At 36.6% G+C, this 26,986-nt stretch overlaps 1 protein-coding gene across 11 annotated transcripts in view; it reads right to left on the reverse strand.

The window, feature by feature from the left end:
- PPFIBP2 (PPFIB scaffold protein 2) overlaps positions 1-26,986 on the reverse strand; it is a 139,451-nt gene that overhangs the window by 21,545 nt on the left and 90,920 nt on the right. For 7 of the 11 annotated variants that reach the window (XM_087718346.1, XM_087718316.1, XM_087718329.1 and 4 more), the window contains 10 exons: positions 23,454-23,636; positions 19,107-19,199; positions 17,650-17,758; positions 16,511-16,543; positions 11,923-11,984; positions 8,382-8,457; positions 2,674-2,777; positions 2,518-2,582; positions 2,236-2,304; positions 1,304-1,364 (listed from right to left, as the gene is read on the reverse strand). In XM_087718346.1, coding sequence (XP_087574472.1) covers positions 1,304-1,364; positions 2,236-2,304; positions 2,518-2,582; positions 2,674-2,777; positions 8,382-8,457; positions 11,923-11,984; positions 16,511-16,543; positions 17,650-17,758; positions 19,107-19,199; positions 23,454-23,636 — 855 coding nt within the window. The remainder of the gene's footprint in view (positions 1-1,303; positions 1,365-2,235; positions 2,305-2,517; positions 2,583-2,673; positions 2,778-8,381; positions 8,458-11,922; positions 11,985-16,510; positions 16,544-17,649; positions 17,759-19,106; positions 19,200-23,453; positions 23,637-26,986) is intronic. The other 4 variants (XM_087718362.1, XM_087718389.1, XM_087718335.1 and 1 more) reach the window with 3 other exon arrangements.

Here is a 26,986-nt window from a genome sequence, read left to right on the forward strand (position 1 = left end):
AACTTCACAACTTGGCTACTGCCATATACATAGCACATGTTGGAAAATAGTAAAAATTACAATCATTTCAATCTCACAACTCCTCCATGAACACAATGCAAGATATACTAACTGTACTAATAAGTGCTTATATTGTATCTGTATATGGACTGAAAGACTTGTTGATTTTCCTCTGGAAGTGAGTGGCAATATATTATTGCATTGAGGTTATGCAGATTTGATTTAGCAATATAAGTAGCACAGAGAATGCACAGTCTAATGCATGAAAGTGATGTAAATCTTCTGTTCCATCATTTTATTATACTAAAAATAGGAATAGAACAATCTGTTTATAGCAAATTCAGCCGCAAGTAGGAGAGGCTGTATTCTAATCTCGTCTAACCCTGGTTTGCTTGGAGGGCTCTTTATATGTGCAAAGGATTATGTAGATAAGACAGTTGGCAGTTCAAGAACTGTTGGCATGTCAAGTATGTACATATCCAAATGTGCAACTTCAGAGAAAGATATGCACTGCAGGAAAAATGCATTTATGGATGGCCAACAGTTTGATAAAACAAATTCTCACAAGTATGTAATCCCAGGGCTCCAGTATATGGTAAACTGGATGCTGCAAACGGAACAGAATATCTACAATATTCCCGATAAGCATTAACAAACCTGACATTTCTGGCCTTGGGGTATGAAGTCTCCCTTTCACGTTTTTGGCCACAATCAGCTATTTCAGCTTCTACCTACTATCTATCTGCCAATTGTACGTGGTATCAACATACTCTCTGATATCAGCATTGTATCAATCTCAAGGTCTCACTAAAAAGCAATTACTTATATGCACATCCAAATTATACACTAGAACAAAGTAAAAGTGCAAAACAAGGAGAAAATAAACCTTAGAATTATATGGTAATTGGGAAAGTTAGTTTTTCATTTGCTATGCATAAGAACACAAATTATACTGAAAGGATACAATGGAAAGTCCACAGATTAGCCTTTAAACTGATATATCACCATCATGGTAAATATATGGTTTATTAGTTAAGTAAAATCAAATCATTTTGAATTTGGATTTATATTGCATATGTTGTTCAGAATTTACCAAATATAGATAGCTTCTTCCGGATGTGGGTGATTTAGCATATATTGATGTATTTGACAGTACAGAGCAGTTTCTTTTGATCTCAAAGTCAAAGCAACAGTGGAATTAGAAGTATTCTGCTACATGAAACTTCTGTGGATTGATTTATATCCAGCTTTATATACTTCCAATGCATATCTATTAGGCAAATATCAAAATATTGGAGCTAACCTTTTCCAGAGATTCACTTTGCAAGTCTTCTAGACTACTTGAAATTTTTTTCTGAGAGATCCTTCAAAATACAATGACAATAATTAATGAAACCATACACATACCAAATCACATTGATGATTAGCAACAATTATTTGACATTTACATAACCTGCAATCTTAAGTTTGAATAATAAATGCCACCAGTAAAACTCTTAGCTGCTAAGACATGGGAGTGTCCATCCATATGCAACTAGGCTAGAGTAAGTTCGGATTTTTAAATACAATAAGGCTTGCATAATGTTAATATGTATATAATTTGTGATATATATTGTAAGACAGAAGTGTACTGGTTTTTGACAGATACATCAGGGATAGAAGAATCTTTTCCTTGCCAGAACACACAGCCTTCAGGGTGACTGATTTGTTTATCAAAGGAAAACAAAACAGAATAATAACTGAATTATTATTAGACTATGTAGGAGGCAAAGGAGGAAGAGCGAACAGCATTTTATAGATGATATAAAGCAAAGTAATAACTATATAAAGAATGAGTGAATAAGCTGAGAGGAAGGGGAAGATAAAAGCGTTGGTTGATGAAGTCAATATTCTCAAAAAGAGAATTCAGAAGTGATGCTTAAACTAGATCAACTTAAGATTCATTCCCCCCCCCTTACCAGATATTTTAATTTATTTCATTTATACTACACTTTTTTCTGTACTTTTCATAATATAATCTACTTTGAAAGGTAACAGCATGATGTGTATGCATGAATGGATATATTGATAGAAAACCTCATTTAGATAAACTGGACAGCAAGCTCCTACAGATGGACCACAATATACAAGTTCTTCTAACTCAAAGATTGTCTGTTGTGGGCGCAAATGACAAATGGTATCTGTTAAAATAACTTTGATAATTTCTTTAAAATATATTCACTGGTATTTTCTTACCTGTTTTGAAATTCCGGAGTTTCCCCATTTGTCAAAAAAAGTTTATTTGAGGGAACTGGAGAGCTTCCCCTGTTGATTATAACAATATGGTGTTATTTGAATTTGAATTTAATTTAAATAGAATGTAAAGGGCTATCTTTTACTTAGTTTAACTCTTTCTCAGGCTATTTACCCATCCAAACATATATAAGTAGCCCAAAATTAACTGTGAAAAATAAATTGTGTAGTAGAAATAGGATACTTTCAGCTACATCAATGAACTAAGGAAAAGTTAATTCTTACCTGATTTCCAGTATTTTTTGTGATGCAGGAAGCAATATAGGTGGAGCCAAGTCCCCTTGAGGTATCTATTTAAAAAGCATTTGAGCGTAGATTAACTTTCACAGAAAAAAGCAACAAATGAAGTGCATAATTAGAAGAAAGAATAAGCAAACCAACCTCTGTTTTATATTCTATTTGAGGCGCGTGCATGTGGTTCCATTTTCTTAAGGTTGCTTCAAAATCAACTTCACCACTGGCAGACAAAACTCTTTCTGAGGTTCCTTGAAGGTACAAAATTTTTAAAAAGTCAGTTAAAAGGACAAAACCCCATAATAATACTAAAGTCTAAATATCAATTGGCTGAATCAGCAAGAAAAGTTAATTTCATTTTGTTAGATCAGGTAAAGGAAAGGCACACTCAGGCTTAGGCAGCAACAGCTCTTTATTAACAGAAGTCAACTATGTACAATCCAGCAAAGGTTCAGTCTGACAGCAGCCCTTTTATAGGGAGCTGTCAGATCCTTCGACCAATCAGGTTGAATCTCTGTTCCCGCCAGAACAGAGTACCTTGGTGTAAACCATTGTAACTGATTCTGGTATCTAACACCTTTTAACGAACAATTCCTGATATATGTTGCTGATTATTATATACAGTAATCTCTTTAACAACTACATCACATTTTCTAGAAAAGAAAATATATGATTTTCCAAAGTTGAAATTTGGAATTGAAAACGGTTAAAGGATTTTCAGAATGTGAGTTTAGTGTGGTAATTAAGGCATTAGCTAATAACCAGAAGACAGCTCTGTTCTAGTTCCACCTTAGGCACGAAGCCAGTTGAGTGACCTTGGGCCAGTCACTCTCTCCCTTAACCCTAGGAAGAAGTTAATGGCAAACTATTTCCAAAAATCTTTACAAGATAATGCAGGAACTATTCCCAGGAAGTCATTTGTATACAAAGTATATACAAATATAAATATAAAACAAATAGAGAAAATAAAATGATAAAGTACAAATAAATAAAAGACCTTAAAAAGGCTAAGGAAGTTATAATTTCCCAGTACATCATTAGTAAATTATGATTGTTTAAATATTTTGGCTTAGATAACTAAAAATCATATTATGCTATGAGCAAGAATTAATATCAAGAACCATGGCCAGTTCAATATGAACCACCACATAAAATTTAAAGTTACAGTTGAAACTGAGAATCTGCTCCGCTTTAAATGTCTTATAAAATTGAACTCTGTATATAGAAGAAGCCACTGGCTAGATGGAGAAGACTGTAGTTTTGAAGTAATTTGATCTGAACCAGTTATTGGCAATCATGTAAATACACCTCTACAGCTTTTGAACACATAGGCACCAAATGCCTAGATTACTAGAGTTCTCTTCTGTAAAATGAGAGAATAATTTGATGAACTATGTAATTCATTAACATTGGTTCTTGTGGAAAGATTACAAATACTAATTATTCAAGATGATTGAGCACCATTTGAGCTATAGCTGGTGCAGAATGCAGCAGCGTGAGTAGTTTTGGCCTCCCCAAGAATGACCCCTGTAACACCTTGAGTTGCATTGGTTACCAGTCTGCTTCCAGGTGCAATTCAAGGTGTTGGTGATCACCTTTAAAACCCCTTCATGGCATGGGTCTCAGCCCACTGGGATTGGCCCATACCATTCATGCCGGCGGAGGAGGCATGCTACAGGTCCTATCAGTGTGATTATACTGGATGGTGGGGTTCAGGAAGAGGGCCTTCTCTGCTGGAACATCTTGCCCCCCCCCCCCCCCCGCAATATGTGAGGTTGGCCCCAACCCTCCTATCTTTTCATAAGATCTAGAGATGTGGCTTTGCCACTTGGCTTGGGGCCACAGTGGGGGAACAGCGCAATGGAAGTAGTTGACTAATAACAGATCCTACCTTCCCCAGTCTGCCCCTGCTCCGCCCCCTTATGACTTTGGTTTTAATTTTTTTAAAAAAATATGTTTTAACTTAGATGTATCTGTAAGCTGCCCAGAGTTACCCTATGGTAGGATGGGCATCCAGTAAATTTAAAAAATAAATAATTAAAATTTGTCTGATTAAATTAATTAAATATAGATACCACTGATGTATTTTGAGGATGCCTGAAAAGCATATTTACTCTTGATAAGTAATTTTCTTGTCTTCTTCTAAGAAGACAAGGTAATTTTAATATTTTTTCCAATGTTTGAGGAAAACAAATATAGATTATTCCATGATATAACAATATATAAGAGGCATCTGGCTAAAAAAAGGTTTCCTCTGTTGATGATACAGATAATTGCACATACCTAATTTCATAGGGAAAATCTGAGTTTCATGCCAAACAACAATATCTGTAAAATTAACCTATGTAGAAGGAGGAGCTAATCAAATTATATTTAAGGAAAATATTATAATTTCTATAATATTAAATCAAAGCTGTAATATATAAATACCATATATGTAAAAATATAAAGTACTATAAGAGGTTGAATACTAGAGCATGAACATATTTGTATGAATATGTGGAGGGAGGGAGAGAGGAAGGGGGAAGAGAGAGCGCAAGTTATTTTTTATGTTGTTCCATTACAGTTTTACCCATAAGAGCCAAAGATAGTTAACTACAGCAGATTGGATCACTGAATGTTTTGTGGTAAATAAGCTCTTTTAAAGATACATTACATCACTGGAAAATATAACCATGCACAATAAAATATTGCCCCATAACATTTATTTTACATATTATGTTTAGATAAATGGAAGCAAGGCCTGACAAAGAAGTTACTTCTTGCAATTCTTCCTGTATTTTTTGCCTGCTCTGGAGAAAAAGCAAGCCATTTAATGCAACCTTCTTGCTAGACCTATCATTTAAGAAATATTAAAGGATTAGGCTTGGCATTAGCCTAATAATGACTACAAGATGGGAAATATGATGATTAAAGTAATTTCTAATGTCAAATTATGTACCATGTCAGCAAGTATTACCCTATAGCTTTATTTAAACTGCAATACTATAATTATAGCCTCACTAAAACTATAATGCATTAGTTGTACATTATTATGGCGAAATGGGTTTAAAACTTATTTATTTGGGTATCCAGCTTTTATTTTAAAGAAGGGAGAATAAATGTTTTAGATATACCGGTATGTCTCCCATTCTGACTAGACATCAACATAAAATGCCACAATTCCTGAATGGAGTTAGAAAAGCCCAGATACGAAGATAAGTGAACACACACAAAATAAATTAAGCATGAAAAGAAAACAGTTTTGACGATGGAAGCAGAAATTATCTGAATGCAATTTGCCATCCCATTCAATAAACGTTTCATGCTTAAGGGTGACAGTTTGAAGAAAGTAGACATACGAGACCAAAAGCCAACTAATATTCTTTCAACCTTGATTTTTTTTCTCATTAGTGTTATGTTATTGTGGGAAAATTCATTATTAAATATTAAGAATGCTTCCATTGTCAAAATTATTGTTATCATAGTAACTAAGCAATACTTTGAGCTCCTACATCTGGAGACTTCTGCATTTTGTACAGGTAAGTTAAGGTGATTGAGATCTCAAACAAAGAAGCTTCTTGGAAAGCATAAACTGAATATTTGTTATGTTACAATGCTCTAAATTCCTGCACATCTGATAAGGATATGAATACACAGAATTCAAAATACATTACATTTATGCTACGCTCACCAATTTATCTTGCTGGATTCTATTCCCTTTAATGATAGGGTTTTAAAAATGTGTTCCAATGTAATGATTGTACAACTTTTATTGCTATGAATGTTTTACAGTTATAGAATGTTATCACTTCTTGACCTGAGAATAATGAGAATTCTTATAATAATTGTAATTCTAACAACAACAATAATTTGCAGACAAACATATGGTGATTTTTATCTGTATCTATCTCTTATATGAAAAGGGTGATTTGATCAAAGTTTTTTCTTAGTCTTTCAATCTGTACCTTGCAATTCAATTACTTCTGATTATTAGTGATTGTCTAGATTGTCCGTCAATAACTGCTTTTTTTAAAGTTTTCATAAGTTCAATGTTAGATAAAGAAAACCTAAACTGTTTGCTAGAGACAACAATAATGAAGCTACTATAAATTTTAAATACTTTGGATATATCATGCAAAGAGAGAAGTTCCTGCAGAAAATTCTGATGCCTGAAAATTTGAAAGTTGAAACAAATGCATCAATATTTAGACTGGTACACCAATGTATTAATTTGTTGTGATCTATACAATCAAATTTGTATAATCAACAAAGGAAAAATCAGAATCTTTTTGAAGGTTCCTTGCCTTCTCCATTATCCACTAGTTGCTATTAGTCTGATCTCAGAAATCTCCCATCTTTTTTTAATGTAGCTTGTTTACCTTGTATTTCTTATTCATTCTTATTAGAGCTGTAGTGGTTAAAATGCAGCATTGCAGGTTAACTTTACCCATTGCCAGGAGTTTGATCCTGATCGGCTCAAGGTTGACACAGCTTTCCATCCTTCTGAGGTCAATAAAATGAGGACCCAGATACACTGATTCTGTAAATCTCTTAGAGAGTGCTGTAAAGCACTATGGAGCGGTATAAGTGAGATTGCTATCATTCCATGAATGGCTGAAATCTGGATCAGAGAATCTTTAAGATTTGCGTCTGAGATAAGTGCAGCCATTTAGTAGTTTGAAAAATAGGATTGCCCTAGTTTGATATTGGAATGTAAATTGAACATTTCCATCCCCTTGGCTTGCTGCTATGTTTTCTATACCAAATTACAAACTTCAAACAGTATTTTAACTTCTGACAGCAATGCTAGTATTTCATCAAGTCCCGCAGCTTGATTGATAGCAATATGTTCTAGGACACATTTAACTTCATTTCTAGCTCTACTTCAGTGATCAAACCTTTCTAACCCATCATCAATTTTACAATATTTTTGGCAAAGTTCCTCCAAATATTTGCACCTTAATTTTTTTTCTTCAGGAGAACTTTGTGTTCTATATTTACATACAATGTTATCGTGATTTTCTTAAATAAATCTCCTGCACTTTTCCTCCACATGTTATCCTCACTCTCTTTGATGCATGTCTGTTTAGATGCAGTTCCTTAAATGTAAGATGTCTCTTCTTATTTAATTCAACCTGTACCTGGGCAAACATTTCTGTCTCTGTTGCCTTTTGAATTCAGCTTTTCTTTAGTTATTTTCAACATATCAGCAGCAAGCCAGTTTGCTTTTTTAAAAAACTTTTTTATATTACCTTGTAGAAAACGAGTGCATAATCCTTTTATTTTAAAATGTTCTCTCTGAAACAACCACACAAACATTTATCAGTCTATTCAATTTTAAAGGAAATGGAAGTAGGTTGTTTTTTCCACAACTGTATTTCTATATAGTATCTTGTGGATTACAGCTCTAATCAATATTATGCTATGGTTCACCCGCTATAAACACAAATAGTAGGGAAAAAAACTTGTTTACCTTTCTTTTACTTTTCTCATACTGACATTGCAATCCACTGATGAATGACATATGATTACATAATAAACATAGAGGTTGTTGCACTGCATTCAACACAAAATATCCACAGAACTATAAATGCTGATGGAAAAAAAGGTTCAACAGTGTATTGGAACTCAAAAAGTCTTGTCTGCCTAATATTCCAGACAGAGGAGTCAAGACTTAATTGAAACACTTTGAAGTAGACTAAGGATACATCGAATAACTGAGAAAGAAGCAGAAAAGGGGTTTTTTGGGGGGAAGAAGAGATGGTAATGAAGGCAGTTGGCCATTTTTTTGAACATTAAATAAATGTTAGTTATTAAATTAGATGAGACCATTTTGAGGATCTTCCAATCAATACATCAGTAATTAATTATACCTTGGACTGCTAGCATTATCTCTTTCACTTTTCGGTACTGGCTTAGCAAAACGGTTAACTCTTCTATGCGGCGGTCCTATAAAGGAAAAGACAACAACACTGAATTTATAAGAGTGTCAAAATAATCAAACACAGAAAGTTCTATATGAAACATTAGATACATGAGACTTTTTCTAGTCTTTCAAATCCTGAAGTTGTTTCTGTGGTTTGTTGCCAAATGATAAAAAAGTATATTTTTTTCTAGGTTGGTTTTAATCAGATACACAAAAAAGGCAACATGTTGTTAGTGCTGGCACCAGCATTCACTTTGATATTTGGAAAACTGTACTTAGATGTTCATTTTCTTTCCTGTAAAAAGCAAATCATAGAACTATTTTGCAACCATATTTGATAAAAATCCTCCCCCTACCCAGTTATGGCTTGAATATAATATATATTCCATAAAATATAAAGAAAAATAGAATAGCTATAATAAAAGATTAAGCCATTTTAAAATTGTAATAATTAAAAATAAAAATTCTGAAAAGCTAGAGACAACATGAATGAAAAAAATTAGTAAAAGGTCAGCACATTATACAATGCCAGAAACCATGACCTCAAAATGAGTGCATCATGTATAGCTTCCAAGAAGGAACAGGGAGACAGAACAGATATCTGAGGAATGAAGAAACCAGCCAAAGAAATAAATGAGCATGAATTAACCAATTAGTTTTGTGCACAGAGAAATTTTGAGCAGCAACACAAATATAAAACCTTTAAAAAGAGACAATGCAAGCTGTATGCTCTCTATCCTCGGAAAAGCTTCCCTTTCCTTGAGTTGGATTGGGTCAGATCTAGCAGTGAGAGAACAAGAGAAATGAGTGAAGGTGTAGCTGCAGCTGCTTGTGAGCTATTGAAGGAGTTTGTGCATATCTCAAAGCGGAGTGAGAAAGCAAAGTGACTGTCCATACATGGGACTCAAAAACATAAGGCTCATTGGATTCAGGATAAGATGTTTTTAAGACCCACTACAATAAGAGCCGAGGTGGCGCAGTGGTTAGGGTGCAGTACTGCAGGCCACTTCAGCTGACTGTTATCTGCAGTTCAGCGGTTCTAATCTCACCGGCTCAGGGTTGACTCAGCCTTCCATCCTTCCGAGGTGGGTGAAATGAGGACCCAGACTGTGGGGGCGATATGCTGACTCTGTAAACCGCTTAGAGAGGGCTGAAAGCCCTATGAAGCGGTATATAAGTCTAACTACTATTGCTATTGCTACCTCGATTTAAACTTTTGATACTCAACATCAATCAGTTAGGGATGAGAAAATGCAGAATGGAAAGGAAAGGATATTCCTGAGCAAGGAGGGTTTTATTTTTTTCCTTTTAAAATCTCTCTCAAAGTGATTTCTGGAGGAATATGGCTGAATGAAGATAGCTCAATGGACAAGTGGAACCAAGAGTTGCAGAAATTACACAGGGGCCGGCACAGATTGCCTCATTCAAACCTCTCTGGATCAAAGAGATGAGAAATTGCTCAAAATTCAACTCAGTCCTTGGGCAGATAGACTAAAGTTAACTCATGCTTGGACTCTCCAAGCAGCGCACAGGAGAAATTGCTCAAACTATTTCTCCTTATGGTTCCTCCTCTTCCTCACGAAGAGATTGAAAGACAGTTATCTCTGGTGATGGCGGTAGGGGTGGTGGTAATGGTGAAATTGGGAGACAGGGGAATTCACTATATTTGTTCCAGCTGCAAATGACATTTTTCAAATGACACAAAGTTTGTGCACCTCCCTTGCTATCTATTTTTAGAAAATGTCTTGTACCTATTTTAAACAAATTAAGACCTGCAGAGCGACAAGGCTGGAAGTACTGGGTGAGTGCTTTCAGTCGTCAATATAAGAATATAAAGATTTATTTTTATAGTCTTTAAGAATTTAAACAGCTGAAAGCAAGACAATAGAAAATTTTAAGGGTTCAGAAAATTCTGGAGTTTTGGACTTTGAGCATTAAGACTCTGAGATTACTTTAAAAAAATAAATGTATGCCTGTGGGAATAAAATTTTGTTTTGGAGATTGGAGACATAAAAGACAAGCAATTTATAATGGAGTTTACACATATCTTTGAGGAACTGCATGGGGATCTGCGTCATTAATTTGATTCATTCATGTCAGCTTTGTTGGGTCTTCTTGAGAACACTTGGTTCCCATATGAAGATGTTATGGAACAAGCTATGCAGCAAAATTTATTTGAGAAAACTATAACAAGATTCTGAATAAGAATTTGTCACCAGATATTAAGAGAAGATTCAATAAGACTCTACAAATTAAAAATAAAATAACAATGATAATCCCAAAGAACAATTGCAATAATTTCCTTTTTGTTAGATTTACAAAAGAGGTTGTATAAAATGCTAAAGTAATTTGTAACCAGTAATTTTTAACCAGCAACCATTTGAATGGATTACAGAAAAAGACAGCCTGTTTAGAAGAAAATAGTTAGTTTATTCGACTGAGGATAAAATGGGATATGTTGTCATTTTGGGTAGCTCTTCCTGGATTTACTGGTATTTTAATTGGTTCTGGATTTGCTCACATTTAATATGATGTAAAGATTCTTTCCCTTACACCTACTTTATGCAATCCTAAACTTATAGAAGTTAAACTGGCTTTGTATTTAACTGCTTTTTGAAAATTTAAAGTGAGAACTTGGTCTTTTTAAAGGAGAAAATATTTCTCTTTGTTATGCTAAATGTTAGTCTTTTGTTTATATTAGGCTATTAGGATTACTTTAAACATATGACATGTGGATGTGCTTACAGTTTAGAGATATGGAATGTATATTGTAGAGATAAGTAGCTTTCTGGAATGTGGTATGTTGGAGCTTGTTTTTTGTAAAGGAGAAATGGTGGCTTTAAAATATGGGCTTTCTTTTATTTAGATTACATTAGGAGCGTGGAACCATTGTATGGCTTTTAAATGTTATAAATGATTTATGTTATAACTGAGATGTAGAATGTTGAGTTCCATATATACATTATGGAGATTTTAGAGTTTTGTTTGGATCTTTTGCTGGTAATTGGATTGAAGAATGACGCTACTATATGTCTTCCCTATGGCTAAGAGGTTATGGGTTGAAGGGTCTTATATTTGTTAGCTAGGAGGAGGTAAAGAGATTGAAATCGTTTACATTTTTCATTGTGGGAAGTCACTTTTTGGGGGTCAGGGAGTTTTTTTCATACATTTGTCTTTCTTTTCGTTGCATTATTTTCTCCTTTTAAAAATTCTGGTTTGTATTAGCTTTTATTATGCTATTAAAAACAATTTAAAACAATTTAAACAATTTAAATTTAACAATTTAAACAATTTAAAAAAAAGATCTCTCTCTTTAAGAGAAAAAGGCTGGGCTTGTTCTTCAGATCAGATAGGAAAGTTAGAGCAGAGCAGATTTTAGCTCTGTAATTAAAGGCACAAGGGAGGTACATCTGGAAGCCAAACAGATTGTGTATTAACATTACCTTCCAACAAACAAAACACAACAAACCTCTTAACTGCTTTCTTACCTTTTCCTGATTTGCAACCAATAGTGATTCCATTCCTACTTTCAAACGCTGGACTTCTTGGTCTAAAAATGGAAACAATTTTGAACAGTGTGAATTACCCAAAATGGTATTCAACATGATTGATTTAGAGAACCATAATAGCTATTTCACCTTCATTGCCTCTCTTCCCATTTAAATGATATGCAGATAGCAAATAGTTCCTGAGTATTAGTTCCCAGGTTTTATCAGACATACATGTCTCTTAAAAAAAATGGTAAAGGTTTCCTCTGTCCAGTGGTGGGTTCTGGATCCCGTTGCAACCGGTACGGTTACAACAGGGACTGGCATTCTCCACACGAACGCGGGCAGTGCACACATACATGTCTTACCGTCCAGTGATGCCTCCGCGAGCCTCTGCAATGCTGCAGCTGCTCGGTGGAGCATCGCACAGGGACTGTGTGCGTTGTGCAAGTGCGCGGAAGCACCGAAGAGTTTAAAGACAGGTAAGGAGCGTGGGCGGGCAGGCCCTCCGGAGCACCATACTGGAACGCTACCCGGTGCTGGGGTGTACCGCCTGCAACCCACCACTGCCTCTGTCCAATTGAGTCTGACTCTAGAGGGTGCTGCTCCTGTCTGTTTCCCAGCCGAGGGAGCCAGTGTTGTCCAAAGATGCTTCCGTAGCCCTGTGGCCAGCATGACTATCTGCCAATGCACACGGAAGACTGTTACTTTCTCACCATACCTTTCTATCTACTTGCATTTGCATGGTTTTGAACTGGTAGTGGGCAGGAGCTTGGACAAGGTTGGGAACTCACCCGGCATGAACTGCCAACCTTCTAGTTCAGGGATGTCAAACTTGTGGCTCACGGGCTGGATGTGTCACATGCTGGCCACCCCACCTCCATTTTAGCAAAGGGGAAAAATGTCATGATACATCATGTGACAACAATGTGACAATGCGAGTTTGACACCCCTGTTCTAGACGGTAAGCCCAGTTAAGACATCATGAGCCTACCGCACTCTCCCCATTTTAGAAGGTTTCAATTATTGTTCCTCTCCCTCACCCTTCTAGCACAATTAGTGATGTTTTAAAAAGGAATAGCCTCAGCTCCCCCCCTTCCCTGCATTTTACCCTATAATAGCCTTCTTTTGGTGGAAAAGAGAAGTTTAGACTGCTACATAAGGGAGGAGAATGTGGAAAAAAATGGCACTATTTTTTTAATGCAACATTCAAGTTACTGAAAATACAGCAGAAAATAAAAACAACAGGAAAAAAAATAGCCTGCAATTGTACAACTAGTAAAAGATTCAAAGTCTTGTATGTTTAAGTGTCTGTATATAGGCAGATTTGTATGGACTATAGACACTAGTTGCTTATTAAAAAGTGTCAATATTTTAAATTTGAGAAAATGGACAATTTCAAACTCAAAGTAATTGAGAGTAATTGTCAATTTTTAAAAATAAAATCCACCTTCTTAAAACATCACTTGAAAAGTTGGTTATAAAGTTTGGATTTTGTTCTTCTTTCCTATTTCTAAGAATAACTGCCTCTTTCTGCTTTATTAAATGATATAAAAGTCCTTGGGAAAAATATATTAACGGCATTAATATAAAAATGGTAGCAATTGTTCCACTGTATCCTTTTCTCTTGAATCTGCTTCAGGGAGTTTTAGGAAAAGTAAAGTCTTGCTATGCGCAAGGTATTCACGACATACTGTACTATAACAACCTTTCGCTATTTAAGATTTTTATCTGTGTGTTTTTTTAAATGTAGGCTATCTTCACGGTCTTCTTCCAGATTGGATTGCAAGTATCCATGTTATCACTAGATGGCAGCTAAGAAAAACAGAAAACTCAATTTCTTTGCTAACAACTAGGGGCTGCCTGCATTTCTTGCAGTCAGTTTGGTTGCCTTGTTTTAGTCTATATGTAAAATCTTAATTTATATGTTGGATTTATTCTAAGGTGATTTACTGTAATAGAACAGCTCAGTCATCCTTCAAAGATAAAACATGGATACGTGGCTGAAATATTGTAAGTACTACCAACTGGATGGAAGATTCTTCACTGCAGACATGAAATTGCTAGCATTTTAGGAAAAAGATATAGCTGGTGATGTAAAAATGGATTCGATTCTAATATCTGCCCAAACAATTCTGAGGAATTTTAAATGGTCGTTTTCCAAGTTCCAGAGTTTTTTGTACAGTAATGTAAAACAATTCAATTTATTTAAGCTTCAAAGGAATAATCTGCAAATATGGCAACATGACATACAAGAAAAGTATCAAGAAAGAGAGAGCGCTAGTTACGTATATTAGTTGAGTATGGAGGAAATATCATTGTTTAAAGATAATTTCATGGATTATTCATTCTAATGATTTATAAAGTTTCGTAAAGTATATTGAGCGAGTGGCAGAGTTAGTAATTATATGTTTTATTTTAATTTATCTTAAAAATTAAAGTTGAAAGAAAGACAAAGCCATACACAATTGCATGCAATGTACAGTAACCAGACAGAAAAAAAGTGCATTTTGTATTAAGACCAAAGCCAATTTGGTCTAGTAGCTAAGGCACCAGGCTAAACTGGGAGATTGTGAGTTCTAGTGCCTCCTTAGCCATGAAAGCCATCTATGTGAACTTGGGCCAGTCACACTCTCTTCAGTCCAAATCACTTCACAGGTTTATTGTTGTGGGGAAAATAGCAGGAGGAAGTTATGTTGGATATGTTCACTGCCTTGAGTTATTTGTAAAAAAATAATAAAAGGGATACAAATAAACATTAACCTTCTAAAAGAGCCACAGCAAGGCCTTTTGATATTGAAGTACTCTAAAAGTACTTTATTAGACAAGTAAAATATTTTAAAAGATCATTTTTTTTTGTTTTTTTAACAAAACTATAAATGCCGGATGGGTACTGGAAATAAAAAGGAAAAAAAGTATCTTAGAAATGAAGTTAATACAATTCTATCATTTCACTGCAGCCAATGGTGGTTTGTATTTCAATATTTTTTTAAACTATCCAGTCTAACCTACAACCTTGGTGTTTACAATCCAATAAGCAGGTCTGCTGCTACTTAAAAATCTGTCAAAATTGGTAGAGTATTGCAACCCGTTGTAGAAAAGCACTTAAAAAGATCTTTATGGGTTGGAATTAGGTTTTATTACAGATAAACCTACTGAAATCAACAACATGTAATTAAAGAGAGCATTTTAGATACTCAAAATGTAACTATAAGGAGCTTGTACTGGAATTTATTGACTTTGACAGAGCCTATTTAAAAGTGTTATCTAATTTCAGACTGAGATTTATTCTTTTGACCGATAATGCAAACAACAAAAATGCTATCTGCAACACAATCTTACAGTACAAGTAGTCCTCATTTAACAATAATTTGTTCAGCAACTCTTTAAAGCTACAGGGTGCTGAATGAATGATATTTATGAGTCCCTGAAGTTATGGCCTTTACAGCACCCCATGTCATCATTTATTGCTTATTTGCATTTTCATCCCATCTTTATCATTTATAGGTAACTCAAGGCACAAACATACATAATATTCCTATCTCCTCCTATTTTTCCTACAGCAACAGCCATGTGGGGCTAAGATGAGAGAGAAAGCCATCAGTCCTCAGTTATGACCAGATGAGCATTTCAACTTCTCCCAGCCACCTATCTCCCCATGGCCTACCCTACAGGGACTCCTTGGTGGTGGTGGCAGTGTCAGGGCTAAAGTAGAGGCCTGGGGCCTTCAGCAGTCTCAGCTGGCCACTTGCGTTGTTCTTCAAATAGCACACACTATTTTCACAATGATATGGAAGGGCTCAGAAGCTTTCCAAAGGATTGCAAGAATGGCACAGGCAAGTAGTCTCAGGAAGAAGGCCTGGCATGGCTGGCAGCTGCCTTGCATAGGGATGAGCTGAGCATGCCTCATCAGCAGATGGAGGAAGATGACAAAAGTCAGCTGTGGGTCTGTGGTGTTCACAGTGGAGGGGTGGCCAGGGTTTTGTGCTGTAGCTCTGGGGTGATTGGCCATGGCATGGAGTCTGAGGAAGCATTAATTAGCAGTGACACTTGAATTGAACTGATGGTCTGGGGATGGTGGCGGCTGGCTGAGATAAACTTTAGGCCTCGACTTCAGCCATAGCGCCACTGCTATGAAGTGTCGCTGTGCAAGGTGACCAAAAGACAGAGATGAGACAGAGCTGGATGGGTGAGGGGAATTGAAAAGGAGGCAGTCACTCCTTGTTGAAGCTTGGAGCTGGGAGGGATCAACCCAGGAAGAAGATCAGGGTGGGTCCTCACTTAACAACTGGTTGGGTTTGGTTAGCAATAGGGACTACCAGGATTGCTGATGCTAAACGATGTAGTCATGTGACATTGTATTTTACAATCACATCAATTAGTGACATAAATTCCAGTCCCAATTACCATCATAACTGTGTTATCTGTGTTTAGATAATTCAAATAGCTGTCTGGTTGCTTTCAATAGTGAGTTATTCACATATATTAACATTATGATTTAGCAGCAAAATATAAATCACTGCTGCAGAAATGTATTTTAGCTGAAATTTGTGTTTGAAAAGCAAGAAAGTGAAATCTCAGGGCTTACATTTCTCTTTTAGCCTTCTCTTATACACTTCCTCTACAACAGGAAATGGAGAAAGTCAATCAAGAATGCAGGAAAAAACAGCAGAGATATCTATATTCATTTCCACTGAAATATGCATCCAAAAATAAAAGATATACTTGACATTTCTAATCTCTTTCCCCTTTTCAAAGTGGGGTTAAGAATGTTTGTAAGGAGCTCAGCCACTTAAAATGCACAGGATCCTTTTGGAATCCAGAGACAATTCAGTAGTCTTCAAAAACAAGTGTCTTTGCTAACATTTCTAGCAACTTTTAGCCAATAGTCAAATCTAGTAAACATGCGTTTAATGCAAAGCATGCAACAACATTATAAATAAGTAGAACTCATATCCATTTAATAAGTAATCAATTCCTAGTGTGTAACAAGACATATTTGAAAAACATCTTAAAATATTCATTTATTTATGGTAAAGTACCACTAATTCAATTTTGCTGCCCATAAATAGGAGAACAAGATTCAATCATCTACATTTGATCTGGAAGGATAAAAGGCTGAATAATTATTGTATAACATTATGAAATCATCAAGTGGGAAAGGACCATGCATATCATTAATTGCAATCCCTAACTCAGTACAGGAATGCAAATAAGCATCTTTAACAGAACTTTCTACAATTTTTGACTGAAATACAGCCAGTAAACCTATATTTTGCTTGTGTGACTGATGTATATTGGTAAATAAGAAAAAGTAAGAATAACATTTAATATTGCCTGTTACTTTGCATAATCTGTAATAATAGTATAGTTAATGAAAAATAATTCTTCTTCCCCAGAATATGGAAAGCAAGTCTATCTCCAGCAAACTCTTAGCAGGAGTATACTCTTGCCTAATATCGAACAAGATTGCAGTGGGAATTCCATCTGAATTGCTGCAAGCCAATTAAAACTGTGACACAATACATAGATAATGAAGCAGGATATGGGAATGCAACCGTCATAGCTTAATAAATGCAGAAATGCTGTATGGATAACTGAGAAAATCAGTTTTCATTCTCTTTGGCACTATGGCTGTCTATTAGACACTTCATTTTAAATAATAACAATCTACATATGATTCTTTAAAACATCTGGCAATAACAGAAATGAAGCACACACCATTACCTCTCTCTGCAATTTCATTATTTGCTGACGTCCTCGAGATTTGACTCTGTAATCGTTCAATTTCGGAGTCTTTTAGAGCTAGCTGTTCTTGAAGCTGTGCTATTTCAGCCTAAGGGAACAGATAAATAATAATGTCATTTCTACCTTAACACTTTGCCAATAAAGTAATACACAAAGAATCACTTTGAATTGTTTACTTCAACAATATCAGAAACAAGCCGCCCCTGCTTTTATTTTTTTAGGGGATTAGAAGACCAGATAATGAATCCATATATGATCCTACACCTATCCTGGCTTTATTGCTTTAATTAAAATGTAGGGAATATCTGGCTATAGGAGTTTCGAGAGAGGAATGGCTTTTGTTTCAGATTTCGGAACAATTAGATATGGTCTAGAAAAGGGCTTCTGAAACTCTTCAATTCAATGGCCCTTAATAAAATTTCAGATTGTTCACTGAACCTCAAGTGTTTATTACATGAACATAAATTAATAAATGCTACTAATAGTACTACATATAATAATAAAACAGCAATAATATTGGATATTGTGGTCCCACTGATCACTTTGCAGAATCTTGGTCTAGAGTCTGGCAGCTAGATTGCATACAAATTATTGTACATGTCTATGTACCTATTTTGACATGTTCTCTATTTCTATGATATTTCTGTGGATTTAACTTCTAGCAGCTGGAAATTTCAAACATCAGACTAAATGTTCATTGTAACAGTGTGAATTAACTGAAATATTCTGTAAGATTGTTTCGCAGGAGCCAATTTAGGCTTTGTATATTTCCCTTCCTTCTGATATTTCTCTATATATCCCACAAAAGCATTCTTGTGAGAAAACTCAGAAACAAAAAGAATCAAAATGCACACTGTAACCTCTGGGAATTAGAATATACATCATAGAACAGTGTTGGTGAACCTATGCTATAGATGTCAAAGGCGACATAACATGGTATTTTGGGTCACATGCCAGCAATCACCAACACCAAACTCCCCCATTTTGAAAGCACACCCCATTCTCTCTGCTATTTCTGGCAGATTTCTGGCAGGAGAATGGGGTGTGTTCTCATGTGGCCTCCAGACCCTCCAAAAAGCACATGAGAACAGGGAGTGCTTTTGCATTTGTGTGGTTTTTGAATAATGCATTCTCCAAAGCCGCCTTAAGAGTGAAGTCTCATGGGACTTAGAGTTGCCTCAGGTAGGCTGCAGGGGCCTGTCAAAAAAAAAAAAAGAGAGAGAATATTGCTGGAAGATAAACAGCAATGATAAACAGTGGAAGATCTTGGGGATCATGAGATTGGACTGTATATTTTAAAATCAACAAATATAAAAACAGTTGTTTCTCTTTTGTTCTGAGCAGGGTGATGGTAGTGGTGACAAGCAGCAGAGTCAAATTGGTCCAGATCTTTCCTGGGGCAAAGCTGAAATGTTTCTCTATATTGTATTGCTTACTTTAGTTGCTTTCAGTTTCCATTCATATTGAGTCCTTTCATTTTCTAGCTCTTCAACCTTAATTTTCAGGTGTTTGAGTTCCTGTAACAAATTCTGGAGAGAAGGGGAAGATAAAAAAAGACTTCTTAATAACAGCGCAGTTGTCAGTTCAATCATCTCTATATTAATCACATGTAAAAATTATTATCAATGACAAATACATTCCATAGTTACATTTATAGTATGTTATGGTAAAATGACTTGACTGATAATATTAAAGATTGTAGTACAGCAGTGTTTCTTAAAGTGTGAGTTTCTTAAAGAGTGGTTCTAGGACAGTGATGGTGAACCTTCTCAGCACCGAGTGCCAAAAAGGGCGTGTGCATGCATGTATATGCTCATCTAGCCCACAACATGGAAGAGGAGGTGCCAAGGGGACATGCGCAGTGAAAAGCTAGTCTTCTGGTTATTGGCATACATGCACGGGCAATGATCAGCTGGCCGGCACGCATGCCCATGCTGGAAAACAGAAGACCAGCTCTTCAAGTTTCCGGCACTGCCGCAGGCACTAATCGTCGTCCAAGCATGCACGCCAGAAACCTGGATGGAATGGGCGATGCCACATGTGCCAGGTAACATGGCTCCATGTGCCACTTTGGGCACACATGCCACAGATTCCCATCATGGTTCTAGGATTTCTGAGGGTCCCCCAAGAACCTCTCAAGGGTTAAAAAAAATCAAAATTATTTTAGCAGTGTATGTTGAAAAATAATATAATATTAAGATTCCATCAAACATTTGTGAGAAGCAAATGTGTCATTTTAGTACAATAAATATTGATAATTATAACCCATATAAGCAAAAGCTCTTTTGGGCTCATTCATAATTTTTAAAAGTGAGAGGGGGCTCTGAGAGAGAAAAAGTTTAAGAAACACTGCAATAGATGAAGCAGAATCAAACATTCTATTTTATGTAGCAGATACATTGTTTTATTTATACATCAGAAATTTCTATTCCTCATCTCCTTTCATTAATATGGGTGTTTGGTATTCTATAGGTAGTCCTCAACATATGACAGTAATGGAGTTTGCCCATTCCATTAATAAATCATGAGCGTCATTAAAGCACTTGACCAGATCAGATTTTATGATGTATGGGGTTTTTTTTTTTGTAGTTGTTAAGTAAAATTGTTGTTCAGCTATGGGGCATTTTTGCCAAAAAGCAAAGTAAATGCTGATTTTTGCCCCAAAAATAGCATTAATCAGAGTCCCATGACTGTGAGGCGCTGCAAATGGCCATAAATGGGGGGCCAAGTGACAAGTGCCTGAAATGCACTCATATGAGAGCGGAGTGGTCCACTGCTGAAACTTTGTAAATGGATCATAAGTACCTTCTGGGTGGGGTGTGGGGGTCCATCATAACTTTGAACAGTCACTAAACAACTAATCGCAAGTTGAGGACTATCTGTATAAAGTCACTTCAAATTCCATTTTTAGCTTTAATTACAAAAAGACAAGTGCGGTCAACATAACATGCATTCTTCCGGAGTGAGATGGAAAAGCTAGGTCTTAAGTATCTCCTGAACCAGGAGGGAATGTATAGACTGGATCTATGTAGACAGAATATTCCCACACACTGAAACAGCAATAAAAATGTATTTCTTAGGTATTGTTGTTCTCAATGTGACTTGAAAAATGATAACCCTATTTGATCTAATCCGCTGGGAAAAATAACATATATAATATTTTGGGTCAGTTTCTTTTAGCTTTGTTTTTTAAATTTATGTTACCACTTACTATGTTCTATTTAATGTAAAGCAATGAAACAGACAGAGGTGGAGGCATTACTTTAAAGAAATAACAGGAGCACAACAAATATGTCCAAAATGTGAGTCTCCAAGTTTCAAAAAACAACACTGCAAGTTCAGTAAACCTGAGCTAATAATAAATCTTAAAATGAGCTTATGTTAGGCATACCAGTGTCAGTCCTATCCTGTTGAATTCTAAGAGCTTATCTAAAGTAGATTTCAGCCTGACATATAAAGTGGTTTTGATCAGAGTGAAAGTTTATTCTACAAAACCCAGATAGCCCTGAGATGTTTTTGCAGAATAAGCAATTAACTTTAAAGAGCTTTAGAAAAAGAAAAAGAAAAGTGAGTTTTTACAGAGGCTTTCCTCTGTCCCATTCATTTGATTCTCTTAAACAAAAAAATATAAAATAAATGGAACCAGATGCCTATAATTTAAATACATTTTGAAGATCATCGCCTTAAATGGAGGCCCACAGTAATGTTCTCATATCCATAAAATAATGAGTTTGATGCACTATGATAATATATTATAGGTAAACCTTTAAAAATTACTTAATGGGTTAAAAAAACTATAATTAATTACTATAATACCTAAAATCCTAAGTCCTTAACTAGACCTTAACTAGACCTTAGAACATAGAATAACAAGATTGACAGGGAACCCTGGAGGTCTTGTAGTCCAACTCCCTGTTTGAGTAGGAGACCTTATATCTGTGATGGCGAACCTAGGGCACAGGTGGCACACAGAACCCTCTCTGCGGACACATGAGCTGTTGCCCCAGCTCAGTTTTACCATGCATGCATGTGCGCCTCCCTTCGGCCAGCTGATTTTTGGGTCTCTGCCACGAATGCGCGGGGGTGCATGAAGGAGATGCGCACACATGGGGGGAGGGGCGCACATGGAGTGCATTCATGCAAAGTGGGCAAGGGGCACGCCGGAGGTCACATGCCCATGTTCAGGTCAGTAGTGGGTTTCCATTTTTTTTTACTACTGGTTCACTCGTGTGTGCATGCGGAGAAGCGTCCGGGTGGGTGGGCGGAGCCCCCTGCTGCCACCACTACCAGTTCGCCCCATCTGGGCCAAACCGGGAGCAACTCACCTCTAGTGCAGGGGGAGGGTGCGTGAGTGTGTGTGTGCATTACATTGTGGGTGTTTGTGCGTGCACTTGCACTTTTGGCACTTGGTGCCCAAAAGGTTAGCCATCACTGCCTTATACCATTCCAGACAAATGGTTGTCTAATCTCGTATTGAAAGCTTCCTGTGATGGAGCAAGCTGTTTCCCTAATTAATTGTTCTTTCAGGAAATTTCTCCTTAGTTCTAGGTTTGATCTCTAACAATCTTCTGCCCTCAGATGCTTTGGCTAACATTATCCTGCCCTCAGATGATTTGGCTAATAGGTTGACCCCCTCTTCTCTGTCACAGTCCCTCAACTACTGGAAGACAGCTATCATATCACTCTAATCCTTCTCTTCCAGACTACACATATCTAGTTCTCTCAATCATTCATCATATGGTTAAGCTTCCTGACCCCTTTATTGCTCTTTTCTGCACTCTTCTAGGGTCTCAACATCTTTTTTTGAATCGTGGTGACCAGAATTGTATGAGGTATTCCAAGTGTGTTCTCATTAGTGCAGTATAGAGTGGTACTGTCTCTTCCAGTGATCTTGATACTGCCCCTCTGTTGATGCAACCTATGACTGCATTGGCATTTTTGGCAGCTTCAGCACACTACTGGATCGTATTCACTAGGACTCCAAATCTCTCTCACAGTTACTGCTGGAGAGCCAGATATTGCCTATTCTATACCTGTGCATTTGGTTTTTCTTGCCTATGGGTAGGTCCTTACTTTTCTAACCACTGAATTCCATTTTTTTTGGATAGGGTCCACGGTTCACGTTTGTCAAGGTCTTTACAATTTGCAGCATGGCTCTGCTTTAATAATGCTGTGAGTTAAAATGTTCATATATTAACAAATTAGATAATATCACTTAGCAATAGCAATTAAACTTAGATATTGGTTTTTTTACCTCTTTAAACAGTTTACAGAGTCAGCATATTGCCCCCAACAATCTGGATCCTCATTTTACCCACCTTGGAAGGATGGAAGGCTGAGTCAACCTTGAGCCTGGTGAGATTCGATCTGCCAAATTTCAGGCAGCTGGCAGTCAGCAGAAGTAGCCTGCAGTACTGCATTCCAACCACTGTGGCACCACAGCTCATGAGTACAATATAGGCATAACACTATAATTCATAATTTGAAACTACTTATATATTGTAAAAACTGGTTTTACAAATATACATCCAAAGGTGGATCCCCAATACAATTTTATATCAGAAATAGCCATCGTAGGAGATAAAACTGATTTACAACTGGGAGTCATGGCCTATTACTGCCCCAATTCCAGGACAAGACAACATTACTTTGTTATGAAACACAGCATTCTGTAAAAACAGTATCAATTCATGCCAAGTGGTCACAGCAAACTCTGATTAGTAATATTTAGTTTATTCCTCAAAAAAAATGTATAGATTCAGGCTAACATTTGACCTTCATACTTCACACTGAAAGCAATTCTTCTGGGAAGGGAACTCTGTCACCCATTCAATACTGTTTTGAGACTCAACTGCCTCCAAACTTGGTTTCCTACTGTGTGACTTTCTTTCCTGGATTTGATTATTAATCTCCAGTTGCAGTCTACACATCTGTTCTTGCAGGTCACTGATCAGGTTGACTACTGACTAAATAAGAAAGACAGAAAATGACATCTAGAGACAACATGAAACAAAGTCAAGAGCATACTTTTTTTTGGGGGGGGGGGTGAGATATAACAATAGGCATTAAGGTGTCCTCTTTTGTCAAATAGTGAAAAAGCGTAGGGATCATTCTGCACAACAGATCCTATTAATGTTTAAAACAACTACCTAAACTATTCCTTCTTAATCTTAAGAAGCTCAGATGACAAATAACATCGTAAGTGGTAAAAAATAATGCATTGGGAAGACTCAAAAGCCCTTTGGCTTGATAAATGTTTCTAGCTCATTAAGAATGTGTATCTGTGATTGATTTCCTCAACATCTGGCTGTGATCATATCAAACCAATGCTCTTTCTGCCATATTGTAAAAGGAAGGAATCCTCTCTGCAAAACTTACATTTATTGAAAGAATATAAAAAATGAACAGTAAAAAGAAATGATGTTACTTATTAAGGCTATGCAATTTCTTCATCTTTATCTGTAAAAACATGCCTCCAAAAATTTGGAAAGGGAACTTCACACCTATCTGTAATTCATTAAAGCATTTCTAGTTGTTGTTGTTTTTTTTGTTTTTTACAGAAATCACACAACTACAGCAAAAAAACATTCCATCGCAGCTTTGTGATCCTGAAAACTGAAGTGGTTACTTTAATGAGTTGCAGATAAATACTACGTTTGTGCTATTTTTGAAGCTCTTCCAAAAAGTATCTGAAGCACTGACAGCCTTAATCCTATATTTAAAAATGTATCAAAGGCCTCATAAATCACAAGCTTTCATAAAATATTCCCAGGAATTTGGCTATTGTGGAATCTTATTAAATAGCAGTATTCTCTTTGCTGTTTTCATAGCAACAATAAAGAGGTATGTCATTGCTGGCTTCTTCTGGGATAGTTCTCCAGTCTAGCCTACAGCCTGGGATTTCCCATTCAAATACTTAACCAGCTTTGATTCTTGCTTATTCAAAGCCAACTAAGAACAATCAGGTATTGCTACTGTTCTGAGAGAATCTTGATAGTTCTTAAAAATCAACTATAAATGACAAAAGTCTCAAAATCCATGTTCTCAATATTTTTTCTTACAGTATCAATTGGAAATATTTTCAACTGAAGAGTCCTTAAGTTTTGAGTAGAAATTCTGAAGGTATAATTTTGGAAAGAAAACCCTCTCACTAAGCCAAAATTAAACTGCCGCTGCAGATGGACAGAGAAATACAGATAATCTTTGACGTATCACCACAGTTAGGAGCAGAATTTCATTTGCTAAGCAGGACGGCTAAGTGAATTATGCTCAATTTTATGACTTTTATTGCCATGGTTGTTAAGCAAACCTCTGCAATTTTTAAGTGAATCACATGGTTATTAAGCAAATCCAGCTTCTCCATTGGCTTTGCTTGTCCGAATCTGGCTGTGAGGGTCACAAATGGCAACCAAATGACCCTGGGATATTGCAACTCTTGTAAAGTTTCCCCTCGTACATATGTGCTAGTCATTCTCGACTCTAGGGGGCGGTGCTCATCTCTTTCAAAGCTGAAGAGCCAGCGCTGTCTGAAGACATCTCCGTGGTCATGTGGTCAGCATGACTAAATGCCGAGGTGCACGGAACGTTGTTACCTTCCCACCAAAGGTGGTTCCTATTTTTCAACTTGCATTTTTACATGCTTTCAAACTGCTAGGTTTGCAGAAGCTGGGACAAGTAATGGGAGCTCGCTCTATTACACAGCACCAAGATTCGAACCGCCAAACTGCTGACATTTCTGATCGACAAGCTCAGCATCTGAGCCATTGAGACACCGTGTCCCTATTGCAACTCTTGTAAATACATACCAGTTGTCAAGCACCCAAATGATGATCACGTGACTATGGGGATGCTTTGAGGGTCATATAAGCAAGGACCGCTCATTAAATCACTTTTTCCATTGTAAGGTTTGAACCATTGTTAGACTGATGGTTGTAAGTTGAGGACTACCTGTATATATTCTGCAACAGGCATTCATTTTCAAACTAGAAGATGGGATTCTGACAGGTTACTTTCACTTAGCTGAAAGCAGATGCTAAACCCTTCCCTGCTTCTAACTCTCAGTCAGGGTGACCCACAATCTTCACCACTCAATTCTTGTGCCAGAATTAAGTACAAAAATTACAGCTTTGTTTTTCATGACAGTTTGTTGCCACAGGAACCATTTCACAGAGTCTATAGAGCCACATGATTCTGCTACTCTTCTTTCAATCTGTTTCTCTTTATTCCCGTCTGAAAAAACAACAACCCACTATTACATTGGTTTCATCTGGTTTCTACTACCTATGTCACTTCTTTTCAGAATTAAAATGGGAAACAGATTCAAGTTGAGTGAGAAAGAAGGGAAAGAGATGTCTCTGATTTAAGCCAATCTGTTATTTCTCCACAGAGCACTGTTTTCTGTGTGTGTCTTGACTGAAATAATAGAGATAAATCAAGGGAGATAAACCCAATTTCATGTGTGCAGCAGAAATATTTATTTGTTTTTAGTCAACTTGGATGCTGTCCAGCTCCAATCAATTTGGGGTGGCTCATAGCTATAAAAGAATAAAAAGAGAATCCAAAAGAATATGAAGAGCAACAAATTAGCCAGCTCTTTAAAGGCTTTCCAGAATGAAACAAGGGTGGGAGTTATATGGATTTCAGGGGGGACTTTATTCCAAAGGACAACACTGCTACATAAAAGGCGTGCTTTCAAGACCCACAAAGATGACAACGTTCAATTGGGAGGGGGGCAGGACCTACAACTCACCCATTGTGCCAGATCACACTGGACAAACTGAAATAATTAAGGAGGCCTTATAGATAGGACGCCCCATTTTTCCTCAAGAAAAACACCAGAAAGTTCCTTGACATGCAAGCTTCTTAACAGTTTACTCACTCACTTTGCTTGTGGGAAGTCAGCAAATGGCGATCACGTAACTATGGGATGCTGCAACCATCATAAGTATGAGCTGGCTGCCAAGTGCCTGGATCACACTCGTTTGATTATGGGATTCTGCAATGGCTGGGACTTTGAGGATCAGCTATAAGTACCACTTGTTCAGTATCGTCACAACATCGTATGGTTACTGAATGAATGATCATTAACTGTGAGCTACCTATAGATGGGCATAGAGTTGTACCCAACAAATACATACCAATGGGTGTACACCAACCAGTAGGAAGGTGATGAGTAATGTACTAGTTCAACATTAATAAATTACTTGTATGAAGGGTTAGAAAATGTGATCAAATCTGAAGGTAACATAAGAACAGGGTGGCTGGGAAATACTTTCGAGGCGAATGCCAAAATTCAATAATATCTTGACAAGCTAAA

The sequence above is a fragment of the Thamnophis sirtalis genome, unplaced genomic scaffold (genome assembly GCF_051295495.1).
Source record: "Thamnophis sirtalis isolate CommonGarterSnake01/CBP01778 unplaced genomic scaffold, rThaSir2_p1.2 scaffold_1, whole genome shotgun sequence".
Classification (NCBI taxonomy): Eukaryota; Metazoa; Chordata; class Lepidosauria; order Squamata; family Natricidae; genus Thamnophis; species Thamnophis sirtalis.